The sequence below is a fragment of the Meriones unguiculatus genome, chromosome 19 (assembly GCF_030254825.1).
Source record: "Meriones unguiculatus strain TT.TT164.6M chromosome 19, Bangor_MerUng_6.1, whole genome shotgun sequence".
Taxonomy (NCBI): domain Eukaryota; kingdom Metazoa; phylum Chordata; class Mammalia; order Rodentia; family Muridae; genus Meriones; species Meriones unguiculatus.
In genome coordinates, this window is record NC_083366.1 from 36,931,338 (window position 1) to 36,943,924 (window position 12,587).

At 43.5% G+C, this 12,587-nt stretch overlaps 1 protein-coding gene across 1 annotated transcript; it reads left to right on the plus strand.

Annotated features, from left to right (window-relative positions):
- The first annotated feature begins 1,238 nt into the window (after positions 1 to 1,238).
- Sfrp4 (secreted frizzled related protein 4) lies at positions 1,239 to 11,886 on the plus strand. Its single transcript, XM_021646308.2, has 6 exons — positions 1,239 to 2,199; positions 3,442 to 3,522; positions 3,607 to 3,672; positions 5,536 to 5,734; positions 8,221 to 8,284; positions 10,356 to 11,886. The coding sequence occupies exons 1-6, from the start codon at positions 1,755 to 1,757 to the stop codon at positions 10,545 to 10,547; spliced, it is 1,047 nt and encodes a 348-aa protein (XP_021501983.1). The 5' UTR covers positions 1,239 to 1,754; the 3' UTR covers positions 10,548 to 11,886.
- The last annotated feature ends 701 nt before the right edge of the window (positions 11,887 to 12,587 follow it).

Below are 12,587 nucleotides of genomic sequence, written 5' to 3' on the forward strand. Positions count from 1 at the left end.
CCGTCCTAGAAAGTTAATCTGAAAAATCATTTTTTTTTTCTCTCTGTGCTGGGGTTGATGCTTAGGAATCCACTACTAGAAAATCTTGAGATGTATTTTGGGCCACCTCCTCATCATGGTTTGCCATCTTTGGGAGATGAAAGCCACCCTGTTGGAAATAAGAATATCTTTTTCAGTGCATTGCCTGGATGGACTAGGTACTCTGGGAAGCTTCCAAATAGTACCTTAGGGGCCCTGATGTCTTGAAGGTGCTTGTCTCTACACCTTCCACAACAACAAGGACAAAAGCAGTTGTGTTTGTCTTTGGTTTGTTCCATTTTTGCCCAGCTATTTTAATCCTCAGTCAGATCCACACCTAAGCTAACCTGTGGGTCTCACCTTTGGAGAGGCTAAAGAACTTCCTTAAACTTGGACTTCAAGTTCAACCACAGTTTTAAAGGTTAACTTTCAAAGAATTTGTTTTCTTATTGTTAACGGTGAGAGCAAATTTACATCAGAAATTTTGCTGTCTGGCTGCCAGACATTTGATTTAAACAGACAACAGACACACCTCTTTTCTGTGAAAATTGAGGCCAACATTAATTTTGCTGGCTCTTTCTAATGCAAAGAAGAAAGCAAACAAGCATGCTTGCTTCCAAACCAGGTGGATTCTTAACCCAAGTAAAATACTGCAGTTTATAAATAATAATAATAATAATAATAATAATAATAATTTAGGCTGTTGGATTTGGGGAAATCTTTCAGAATGTGGTGTCTCACGTTGTCTTTGTTTTCTATTGGTTTCCACTCGTGTTGGGCTCAGAAATTAGTATTAGAGAAAGGAACCGAGTAGAGAAACTTCTCCAACACAAAGATGCCGTTGCAGCCGATGGGCAGTTCTGAGTTCCTGGAGCAGGCACCAAGCTGGTAAAAACTTGAACAAGAACTAAGACAACTGGCTACAAAACAACATCAGTAGCAGCAACAAAATAACAACAGACTCCACACAACGTGGGGCGGGCGGAAGAAGGCTTATATAAACTGTCAGGGCTGACTCCTTCACCTACCTTGCTGGGCTTTCCCTGCGCCACACAGCCCTCACTACTCAAGAGCCTCTCTCGCCCCCTACCGGAAAGAAAAAACAAATGTTTCACAATTAAAGGGCGACAGCTGGGTCACGTTGCTCCAACTCTGGGAAACTTTAAGGGCTTACTTTGCAAAGTGTGTTTTTCTCTCTTCAAAGTCTCCCCTGCACCGGCTAGTAACGAGCATCCCAGATGACTGGATGCAAGGCGCTCCTTTTCTTGATCTGAAGAAAAAGTACTTAAAAAGAAGGGGCTTTGGGGAAATGCAGGACTGTAACCCTTGGCTGCGGAGCGACGGGGATGATGTCACCGCTTCAGCACAAGAGGCTGGGGGTGGAGCAGAGGAGCAGGAGCCTGCTCTGCACTCGCAGCTGCCAAGACTCCCGAGCCCACGTCAGGGGACGCGTCTGGATAAATAGGGTCCCACAATGGCCGTGGCCCGCTGCGCTCCGAGCTGCGGGGTCCGAGACTGGAGCTTCCTGCGCGGGGTCGGTGCTCTGGAGGCTGAGTGCTGGCTCTGCTGGTGCTCCGTGGTCCGGGGCAGATTGGCAGCCAGACCCCAGAACTCTTCATCAGTGCAGACTGGAGCTTGGGCAAGAAAGTTCACCCTCTAGGTGAAGAGAAAAGGAGCGCAGCGGTGCTGGAAGAAAAGGGTCCTTCCTGCGGACGGCGGCGCAGGAGGACAGTGCCATGCTCCTCTCCATCCTAGTGGCCTTGTGCCTGTGGCTGCGCCTGGCGCTGGGCGTGCGCGGCGCGCCCTGCGAGGCCGTGCGCATCCCCATGTGCAGGCACATGCCCTGGAACATTACCCGGATGCCCAACCACCTGCACCACAGCACGCAGGAGAACGCCATCCTAGCCATAGAGCAGTACGAGGAGCTGGTGGACGTGAACTGCAGCTCCGTGTTGCGCTTCTTCCTCTGCGCCATGTACGCACCCATCTGCACCCTGGAGTTTCTGCACGACCCCATCAAGCCCTGCAAGTCCGTGTGCCAGCGCGCGCGCGACGACTGCGAGCCGCTCATGAAGATGTACAACCACAGCTGGCCCGAGAGCCTGGCCTGCGATGAGCTGCCCGTTTATGACCGCGGGGTGTGCATCTCTCCCGAAGCTATCGTCACCGATCTCCCGGAAGGTAAGGCAAGAGGAGGTGGTAGGGCGACCAACAGAGTATTCCAGGGGCCTACACAATTCTGTGAGAACCAGGTGGCTGTGCGTAGAGCTGACCATTTCCTGTCCCGTTATAGTTCACCGAGCCTTGGGGAGAGTTAAGGGCAGGGAAGATTACCTTACAGGGATTTCTTAAGGCAGGCAAACATGCCAGAGCTCCCTGAAGGACGCGGGGAATAAGGTTGCTTGGGGGGGGGGGATAAGTGTTTTTATTTAATATAAATAGCAGAAACATAGCCGAGGCCAACAAATATTACTGCGGATATGGGTCAGTGTTAAAGCACGTTTTTTTTTTTTTTTTGTTGTTGTTTGTTTTGTTTGTTTCACTTTACCTCCTGCTTGAGTCAGTGCCGCTACAGACGGGGTGGCCAATACTCGCTAATTTAGTGCGGACTGGCAGTTCTTTCTCAGAGAGCAGTAACAATTCTCACTCCCTACCAGGAGTAAAGTTTGTAAATGCAGTGGCTCTGGGTCAGCTCCACGCCGCGTCGATGGTGTGGTCACTGAGCAGACCACTGTGGCATACTGGTGAGTCTGATCACCGTGTCACTTCCTGCTGGTCTCTCTTCTGCTACGTTACTGTTTTTGTTGGAAGGAGCACTCTGAATTCACTTCTTGAAATGAAACCTGAGGACATTATTGCACTATTTTATCGAGGCTTCTCCTGAGGCGGGTCATCTTCTGTTTAGAGAGACTGGGTCTAGGATGTGACTGTAAGGGAGTGCCATGGTTTATGAGCCTTGCTTTAAACCCTTCTCTCGTTCCGTAGACTAGGAAAAAGTTTAAATTAGAAAATTGCTTACATTTCATAAATGCCTGGAAGTTGCGCTTAGTAATTTTGGTAATGAGGCTGTGGACTGTTTCTGCACTGTGGTGTGAGGCAGCAACGTGGAAAAAGTCTGGTTGTTCTGACTGGGGACCTGTTGACTTGGAACGTCTGTATCAGGGTGGCTCAGGGAGGGAGGGCTCAGGTATGGTGGATGTTCATTCACACCAGGTTCCGTTGGAATGAGCAAGTCCTGGGCTCACAGACTTCTTAAGCCTGAGGTGCTATGGGAAAAGCAGGTGACAATCACATGTTCTTTTTACTAGGGTAATACCATGTTGCGTGTTTGTGTTGGCTTCTAGCCTCCGATGGCTCCCTGTTACATATGAATAAGAGGACCCAGTCATTGACTGCATCCTCTTGGCCCTGCTTGTGTTACAGATGTGAAGTGGATAGACATCACACCAGATATGATGGTGCAGGAGAGGTCCTTTGATGCTGACTGCAAACGCCTGAGCCCTGGTAAGTTCCATCCTCAGGCTTTCCTTGTTTGTGCCCAGAATGATGTCTCTTCCCTGCTTCCCATGTTTTTTGTGTCTCTTTCAGACCGGTGCAAGTGCAAAAAGGTGAAGCCAACTTTGGCAACTTACCTGAGCAAAAACTACAGCTATGGTAAGTCTTCTCCTAAGGGTATTTTGCTTTGGGGACTTGGCACACTAAGACTCCCTGAGTCAAGGAGAAGGGGATGGTGGATGAGTAATTACATGGTTTCTGGGCCACTCAACAACCACAAGGCTTCTTGCTTTTCTGGGTGAATCAAAGCAAACACAAAATAAATCACGCACATAAAAATGGCCTCAGTGAAAAGGGCTGTGTCGAAAGTGGTGGAGGCCACTGTTCTTTTTCTTGGGTTGTCTCGCTAAAGGAAGGACAAGGGTTTGGACCAAGGTTTGTTTATCTGAAGACCAGAGGATGAAGGCCTGACCCCGTGTCTTTTTCCTCATCAACAGCTACAGAAGCTCAGACTCCCTCTCTTTTACTTGAATGAACCATTTAGTACTTCCTCCAAAGGAAAAACCAATCAACCATGGTATTTTAATGTTCTGAATATTTAAAATGCTACTACCATCATTTGGAATTAAATTTAAATATGTTTTTTTAAAATATGTACTTGAGATCTGACGCAATTTAATGGCTTGCTCTGGCACATATATACATGTACATCTTTCTCTTTCAAACACACACTCATGCACACACATGCACACATCCATGAAAAGAAAGGGGGAAACAAATCTACTTGAGATATTTAATATTTTATTGCATTTCTTAATTTATTTCTCCTAACGTAATGGCAAAAAGTAACAGGAAAGGTGTAGTTTCTTTATCAACTTGGTTTTCATATTTTAACTGAAATCATGCATCAGTAAGGAAGTTGAGATCATCTACAATGAGAGAGAGGAAGGAGATACGGAACTCTGGGAAAAAAATCTGGATGTAGTTCAGCTGTCAGATTTGAGAGTCACAGATAACCCATGTGGACAATTCAACAACAGAAAACTTATTTTCTTCCAAGCAGCTTTTTTTTTTCCTTGAAACATGTTCCATGTAGATACTGTCTTGATCTGTTTGGCTTAGTTCTTCATCTGCCAAGATCCAGCCTCTGTGTCTAAGCAGAGTGTCCTGCTACCTCTGGGGTGCCATGCTTTGGAGTCACCTTGTTGATAAATTGTTCAGTCGATGCATTTTTGGCCTCCCTCAAGCTGGTTTCCAATGCTGGAATCCAAAACAAAGACCTGGTTGGGCTGGTCTGTAACTCAACTAGAAGTATTAAGTAATAGTGGGGACCCAACAACTCTAAAACTTAAAACTTGATCCAAGGTGGTGACCTGCACATCCATCTGCAATAACAATCTCATCTCCACTCACCCTGGGCCTTGCATTGTCAATTTGTGAGATTAACGCACTGAGAACAGCAGCTATTACAGAGTCCTTGTGGTTGGAGTATGTTAAGGTTAGGTTTCAGGCTGTCCAGACATCCAGAAATGAGCTCAGCCTGGGCTATAGAATGATTATGGTGGTTAGCTGAAAACCAGCATTCCTCAGGGACCTGGTAGTTATGACTAATGAATTCCTCTGTAAATATAAGATGGACAACTGAAAGAACACAAGCTTTACCGTGACTTCCAAACCTGTTAATATGCCCATCCTCCAACTCCTCAGAGGGAAAGTAGAAATGGATAAAAATGTTTACATGAAAGTTTGGTTGACCTGTAAGCCCAATTTCAGGCTAACCCTGGCCTTCTAATTCTCTTTTCATTTCGTGGTGTGATTGGGGAGTTTTAGGATAATGTTGACAAAATAGGAGGCTTTGCATTTAGCAGTGTGGGCTGCCTTTCTGTGCTGGGGTGTTTGGACATGACCTTAATTATAGAGAGTGACACTTTAAGAGAGGCTCTGGATGTGAACCAAAAAACATCGTCTCTAGTTTCTCCCAAAGGCTTCAACAACAGCACTTACTTGTGTTTTAAACTGCAGTTATTCATGCCAAAATAAAAGCCGTCCAGAGGAGTGGTTGCAATGAAGTGACAACAGTGGTAGACGTGAAAGAGATCTTCAAATCTTCCTCACCCATCCCTCGAACACAAGTCCCCCTCATCACGAACTCCTCCTGCCAATGTCCGCATATCCTGCCCCATCAGGATGTCCTGATCATGTGTTATGAGTGGCGTTCAAGGTAGGTGGCAGAGAGCAGAGGATTTGCATACAGAGACCCACTCGGTGGTCATGGTTTTAGAGAACCAAGTAATGCCAGCTGACATTTAAAAACTATTTTGGGAGTTGTCTCTCCTGGAACATTATATTTCCTAAGTATCAGTTTATTCACAATCTGAATAATGAAACCCAGTTAATAGGTTGAAGGAAATTTAGAAAAAAAAAAACATTAAAATAAAATCTTTGAAAACCTATTTCAGAATCCATTAGGTGGTCTAAAATAATCTATGAGTAAATTATTTTGAGTAACAATGGTTATTTTTTTAAGTTGTGGCATCAGTCTCCGCAGGAAAGCGGTTTGAATTTTAAAGCAATGCTCAGGAGCTCAGAGTTTTACCAGCAGCTATTAGACTAAAGTTGTACATGTTTTCCTAACATGTACTTTGAAGTATCTTTTACGGAACATTTCCCATGCACAAACGCATGTGGAAACTTTAAGTTGGTTTCTGGATCTGAGAATGTAGACCTGTCAAATTAAATCATTATAAATCCAAGCATAATTGAATAATCTGCATACCTCCAGCTGGGAGGGATAGTCTACCCGTGTTTTTCTCGTCTTTTGCCTCCCATTCATCAGTACAATCTTTAGAATGCAGACTTGAACTTTTCAGCTCACATCTTAGTATAGAACCCATAACTTGCTGTAACTTAAATTTAGAGAAATCACACTTTTCTTCTTAAATAACAGGCCACCCCTTTCATTCTCTGGCCTTCATGCTTATATGTGGCTTGTTGATAAAGCCCAAGACTTTGTTCCTCTAAACAGAAACACAACTGCATCTTTTGAAACTATCGTAATCTCGGTGCCTAGTTGTGTTTATCCCATCAGTTGGTAATTCCCCTCCCATAGACCTGCACATTCTTAGCTTTCCAACCATCCTTCTCCTTGTAACTGTCTCTCTCAAGAAGAGGTCAGTGCCTTGGGCTCATCTCTTGCATTCTGTTTACATGTGCTGTAGCTGACCAGGGTTCATTTGAGGACATACTAGGCTATTAATCATTAAATTCTTTCCGGGCAGTTGAGTGGATTACAGGCTCACCCAGTCCAAATATCTTGGATGACTGGGACTTATGTAAAAAAGATTTTGAGAGTAATTAGATATCTATCTTAGGAGAGACACAAAACTGGCATAAAGCTACCTTTCTGGAATGAGGAAGTGTATAAATAGCCATGCAGAAAAAAAAAGCAAAGGAAATGCCTCCTTTTTCTTTTCTTTGTCTCCAGCACGGAGGATTGCTCCCAGGGCCTTGAACACTCCGTGAGCCAAGCTCTCCACCCTTTAGTTAAGTCTCAGCCCTCAGCTCACTTTTTATTCTAAACAGGGTCATAAAGCTGACGTTGAACTCATTCTGTAGCCCAGACAGACCTCAAACTTGCAGGCTTCTGGCCTCAGTTTTCCTTCTGAATAGGTAGAAATATAGGCAGACCCAACTAATTCTTGAAGAACAAGTAGAATAAAAGAATATTTTATTATGAAGAAAATGTGACAAAACAATAGAGTATGAATGTGTTAGGTGCAAACATATTTGTTTGGAAAAATAGTTTGCTTTCTCACTGCAGAATGAAACGAATTTGAATGGGTTAAGTTGGTGAGCATTTTAAAACCAGGGTCAAAATTAGATGATTAAAAATATGACACCTAAAGACAATGTGCTCTGTAAACACAAAACCAATGCAAGAAAGCCCAAGGGAAAACACTGTTGCGAATGTCAGCTGGGTGATATGTGCACAACAGTCACAAGATACGGGACCTGTGCCTGTAACGGATTCAATGCAAATGGAGGAATTATGGTCTAAAATTAGCGTGTAGAGTGTTATGAACGTGATGCGTAAATGTCTGCACAAATCCAAATAGAAAGTTCGCGTAAGTACAAATAGTGAATAAACATTAAAATTTACTTTTGTATTTCCAAAGTTCAAGTGAACAGAAGATTCTACTTTCAATTAACATTTTAATGTCAGCGAATTAGATGAAAATAAGGCTGTTTTTTAAAACAATTGGCACCGTGTTGAAGAAAAATTTTTTTAATAAAAGATTTATGTATCTTCATGTGTGGCAGTTTTGCCATGTCTGTATGTCTGTGCATCATATGTATGCAGTTCCTATGGAAGCCACAAGAGGGCATTAGATCCTCTGAAGCCAGAGTTAACACAACAAGAGTAATGTTAGATAAATAAATGATGAACATTGACCAGCTAAGTGAATATCCACAGTTGTGCTATGCATTGTTCATAGTTTACTTTGAGTTTTAGTAATCATCACAGAAAACAAACACCACCATGAAAGTTAAAGTAAAATATTGCTTACATATACAGTGTGGTCAGAAAGACATATAAGGACAAGGAAATTCCATAGGTTATTAATAGCGAATACACAGGTAATGGGCATGAGGGCTGCTTAAAAACAAGTGTGATTTTCTGTATCGTGACATGTTTTATTTTTCTAGGATGATGCTTCTTGAAAATTGTTTAGTTGAAAAATGGAGAGATCAACTTAGTAGGAGGTCCACGGTAAGTATAATTAGCAAGATGGTGGGAATGGGTAGAAACGATGGTGAAAAATTCTACAGACTGCCCCCCTCCCGCATTGGCTTCTCTCCAGGCTTTCAGAGGAGCTAGTAAAGGCTAAAGCAACTGCCACCTGAATCTGCGGTTAAGAGCCACGGTGGATTGATACCCATGGTAGGGGAGGGAGGGAGTGGGATCCCCTTCTCTGAGGAGAAAGGAAGGTGGTGGGGGGAGAGGTGGGAGGAGTGGAGGAAAGGAGGGAGGGCGCTGCGATCAGGCTGTGGAGTGAGTAAATAAACACATTAACGGAATAAAAAAAAATTAGAATCACACCCAATTTACTTGGAATTGTTATCAAAGGCTATTGTCCAACATCACAGTGGCCACAGTTGTACTCGGTTATAAGGCACCAGTTATTTCCAGGTTAAATTAGGCCCTTTTCTTTCTTTATTGTATTACATTATAAAAACAGCAAATGGCATAAAAATTCAGTATTCACTGGGGTTAAAATGGAGATATATTTGTATATGTGCAAATACTTCTAAAACAGATACCACAACAAACCATACTCTACTGCATTTAAAAAAATGTCAGGCATGTCTCTGGGCAAAAATAATTCGCTTGTGGTCAAATGCATAATTTAAATGGTAATATCACTGCCATATTGATAGTTACATTAGAGTTAGAATAATTTCCCTCACACCAGTTGAAAATCACCTGCAATTAAAAACGGTAACCGTTTTGGAATTTTTGCTCCTCACGATAAATTTGGACATATTGAGGATAATTTGTATTTTGGTTTCACAAAAGAAATCATTCCTGCCCAGTTTTTCAGTTTGCAAGAATATAAATTCTTAGGCAGGACAAGGGGATGTACCAAGAATTACCTTACAGAGAAAACAGCTAAACACTGAGCACGCCAGCAAAACAGAGGCAGACACTACTGTGTTAGGCCCATGCTTAAACCTCCTCTCAGACACTTGGGAGCTCAGTAAGTGTGTTCACTGTTAAGAGATACAGAATTCCAGCAGAATTGCATTTCTGGTTCCCAAGTCGAGAATATAAATGAAAAAAAAAAAATCAATGGAGAAATCTATTCAACCTCTGATCTCCACACTGCATGTATGTGTGTACATATACCAAATAAATAAATAAATAAATAAATAAATAAATAAATACCACAACTTTTGTTCTCAGGGAAATGTGGTTACCTGTAAGGTGACTCATTCCCCAGTGGTCTGGGCACTTTTGTGGGTTATAGCAACTCCCCATTATCTGCCTCCGTGTCTCATGTTTGTTTTGTTTTCCTGCGGTCAATCACAGTTCAAAAATATAACACAATAAATACAGTAAGAGATTCTGAGAGAGACCATTTTCATTATAGTGCAAGGCTGCAGTAAGTATATTCTTGATATTATCTCTTACTGCGCCTAACATATTAGTCAAAGCTTTTGGCAGGTACATCTACACAACGCACGGCATCCGTAGAGTGCGGTGCTGTGCATGGTCAGCATTACCCACACGGGAGCTTAGAAGACCCAGTGAAAAGGGGAAACTATTGGTTTTGTTTTTCCTTGGATGTAGGATTAGTTCAATGTAGGAAATCACTGGGCTTTGCAGGGAGCCTACATAGACTCCCGTTTTTAGAAATAACACCACCATTACAGAAAGCTTTGCTGTGCAGAGCTACTGTATCCTGACACTGGCCATCAGAAACACACCTCGGGCCCGGGCTCTAGAAACAGTTGGAGGATGCTGAATTCTGGCGAGAGATTTTTAGCAGCTCTGTGGACCTCTGCAAATAACCTCTATATTGTTGTTTACTGGTTGTGACGACAGTGCTCAGATCTGTAGTAAGCTTCTACGAGATTGTGAGAGTTGAGACTTCTTTGCATAGAGAACACATTCCAGTCACTGGACGCAGGATAAGTGGCCACCATAGGCTATCTGCACTAACTGCAGAATACTACAGTGGAACAGCACTTATGTGAAAGCTCACGGGTCAGTTCTGGTGTTAGAACAGCATAAAAGGGTGACACATATTTGACAGTTACGCTTTCAAATTGCCTCCCAGCAGTGGGAAGAGAGGCTCCGCGAACAGCAGAGGACCGTTCAGGACAAGAAGCGAACGGCTGGCCGCACCAGCCGCAGCAACCCCACAAAGCCAAAGGGAAGGACACCCGTTCCCAAAGCTGCCAGCCCTAAGAAGAACGTGAAAGCCAGAAGTGCCACCAAAACGTCAAACCTAAAGAAAATCGCAAGCTAACAGGGTTCCAAGACGGAGCCACCCTTACAGGATAAGGCGCTACTGCCTGGGACAGCCTGTGGAAGGCCACACACCACTTGCCTTAAGGACCCACTGCACTTCTCCTTATTAGACACATGCTGCAGCATTTTTCTCTAACGATAGCTTCAGTGTTTCTCCTTAAGCCGCACAGTCCTGGTGCCGGTTGGTCCTCCCGTATGGAAGATGCAAGAGGAAAAGATGATGGAAAGGTTTCTGCATTCAGAGTGGCCACATACTCTGTGTGACCTCCGCGCAGCAGGAAATGTGCCTCTGTTTTGAGAGTTTGACCTAATATGTACATTGTAAAGTTCACATACTATGTCAAACAAAACCATTTTTAATTTTTTGACAAAAAAAATATTGTACTTCCTTTGACTTCTGTTAGGAAGTTAGTGAGACATTAAATGTGGCTGAAACTATGCTTTTGACAAAGGCAGGAGGAATGGTACTTAGAAGACCTTCGTCTGTTTGTTGTCTGCGTAAAGATTTTTCTGATGAATGGAGTTTTGGAAAGCTTAGAGATGTGGGATGTGGGGATGGTAATGTGTGTTTTTCAGACTCTCATTTCTGTCTTTAGCTTAAACTTTGAAAGCTAAGCTAAACATGACAAATAAAAAGGAGAGGCAGACTGTCCATGTGTGTTCTTATCGTCCGGCTGCCACACCTCGCTGGAGATGCTCTAATCAAACCGCTCCTTGCTGGTACCCTGGATGCTGCCCCACAGACAGCATGCCTCTTTCCCCCTTTGCAGCTCAGGTACCAAGTAGCAGGTTAATCCAGTCAAGTGAGTGGGTCACTCATCTCACCCCAGGGCATCTTAGTGCTTCTAGTCACAACAGGACATTCTAGGACATTCTCTGTGCACTGGCAAGGACTGACAGCCTATTGAAGCCGGCTCACAGTGTGCTGCGCCATAGGCACCGTACTTACTGTTTACTTCCGGTGGTAGCAGGACAGTACCAACACTTGATGCTTAGATTTACCATTGTCCCTGATGGCCAGGGGAAAGGTAAGTGATGTGTCACGTTCATAGTCATCGAAACACGAAACTGAGATGAACGGGGCACGGGCAAGCGGGCAAAGATTTCTATGAAGTACTGCCTCCTGATGGCTTAGCTATGCTTGCAATCAAAGAAACCCAAGAGCATCAATAAATTACGAAGAACATGATTCTACAGTATAAAACGGACCCACTAGCTCTTAAGGACAACCTGATAGCAATTACACATAGCATCTAAACTCTACGATCTCTGGACAAGTCATTAAGAACTGTTGATAGCCTATGCAGCTTATTAGCATAGGAGGACGGGCTGATGGAGGAGCGTTAGAAATAGAACTCATCACATTCTGCAGAAAAGGAGGAAAAATACTGCTGTAAAAATATTTTTAAGTGTAAAATTGAATGCAATAAAGGCTGAGGAATAACTTTATAAGTCTAAGTAATATTGATGTCAAATGTTTAGCAGAAATACGCACAATAGCAATTTGTGGTTTGGGGAGATAGCTTAGTCAGTAGAGTGCTAGCTGTGTAAGCATGGAGGCTTGTATTTGATCCCTAGAATAGCTGGGCCTGGTGAGCAGTGTTTGTAATTCCAGTGCTGAAGAGGAGACAGGCAGGTACCTGAGGCTGATGGGAGTTCAAGCCCAGGCAGATAATCTGGCACCAGCAGAGAAACCAATGGGGTCATACCATTTCCCTGACCTTGTCAGCTGCTGACAGACAGCTCATTTGTTCTGTAGACGATATAAATACACAGTGGTAGAGTAAGTGACAGTGACTCTTTCAAGGTTTACAAGGATGGCTGTCAAAAAACTTATCCCCCTACACCAAATATAAGAGATCCCTAAGCCAAAAGGATGCCAAGTGCCCCCTAATCTCTATCCCACCTGCTGAGGAGAATCTGTTATTTTCCCAAACCATAGTTTATGTAAAATCCTAAGGGTGTCCCCAAAGAATGCTTAATATTTTAAGGTTGAAATGCAAATGCCCTTCCACCATCTAACCACTTAACCTTCCCC

What these genes read in the sequence shown, in the direction of transcription:
- Sfrp4 (XM_021646308.2), top strand. Translation starts at nt 1,755, where the DNA reads ATGCTCCTCTCCATCCTAGTGGCCTTGTGCCTGTGGCTGCGCCTGGCG. An exon ending in CGTCACCGATCTCCCGGAAG is followed by an intron (nt 2,200 to 3,441) that starts GTAAGGCAAGAG and finishes CTTGTGTTACAG; the next exon opens with ATGTGAAGTGGATAGACATC. An exon ending in GAGCAAAAACTACAGCTATG is followed by an intron (nt 3,673 to 5,535) that starts GTAAGTCTTCTC and finishes TTTAAACTGCAG; the next exon opens with TTATTCATGCCAAAATAAAA.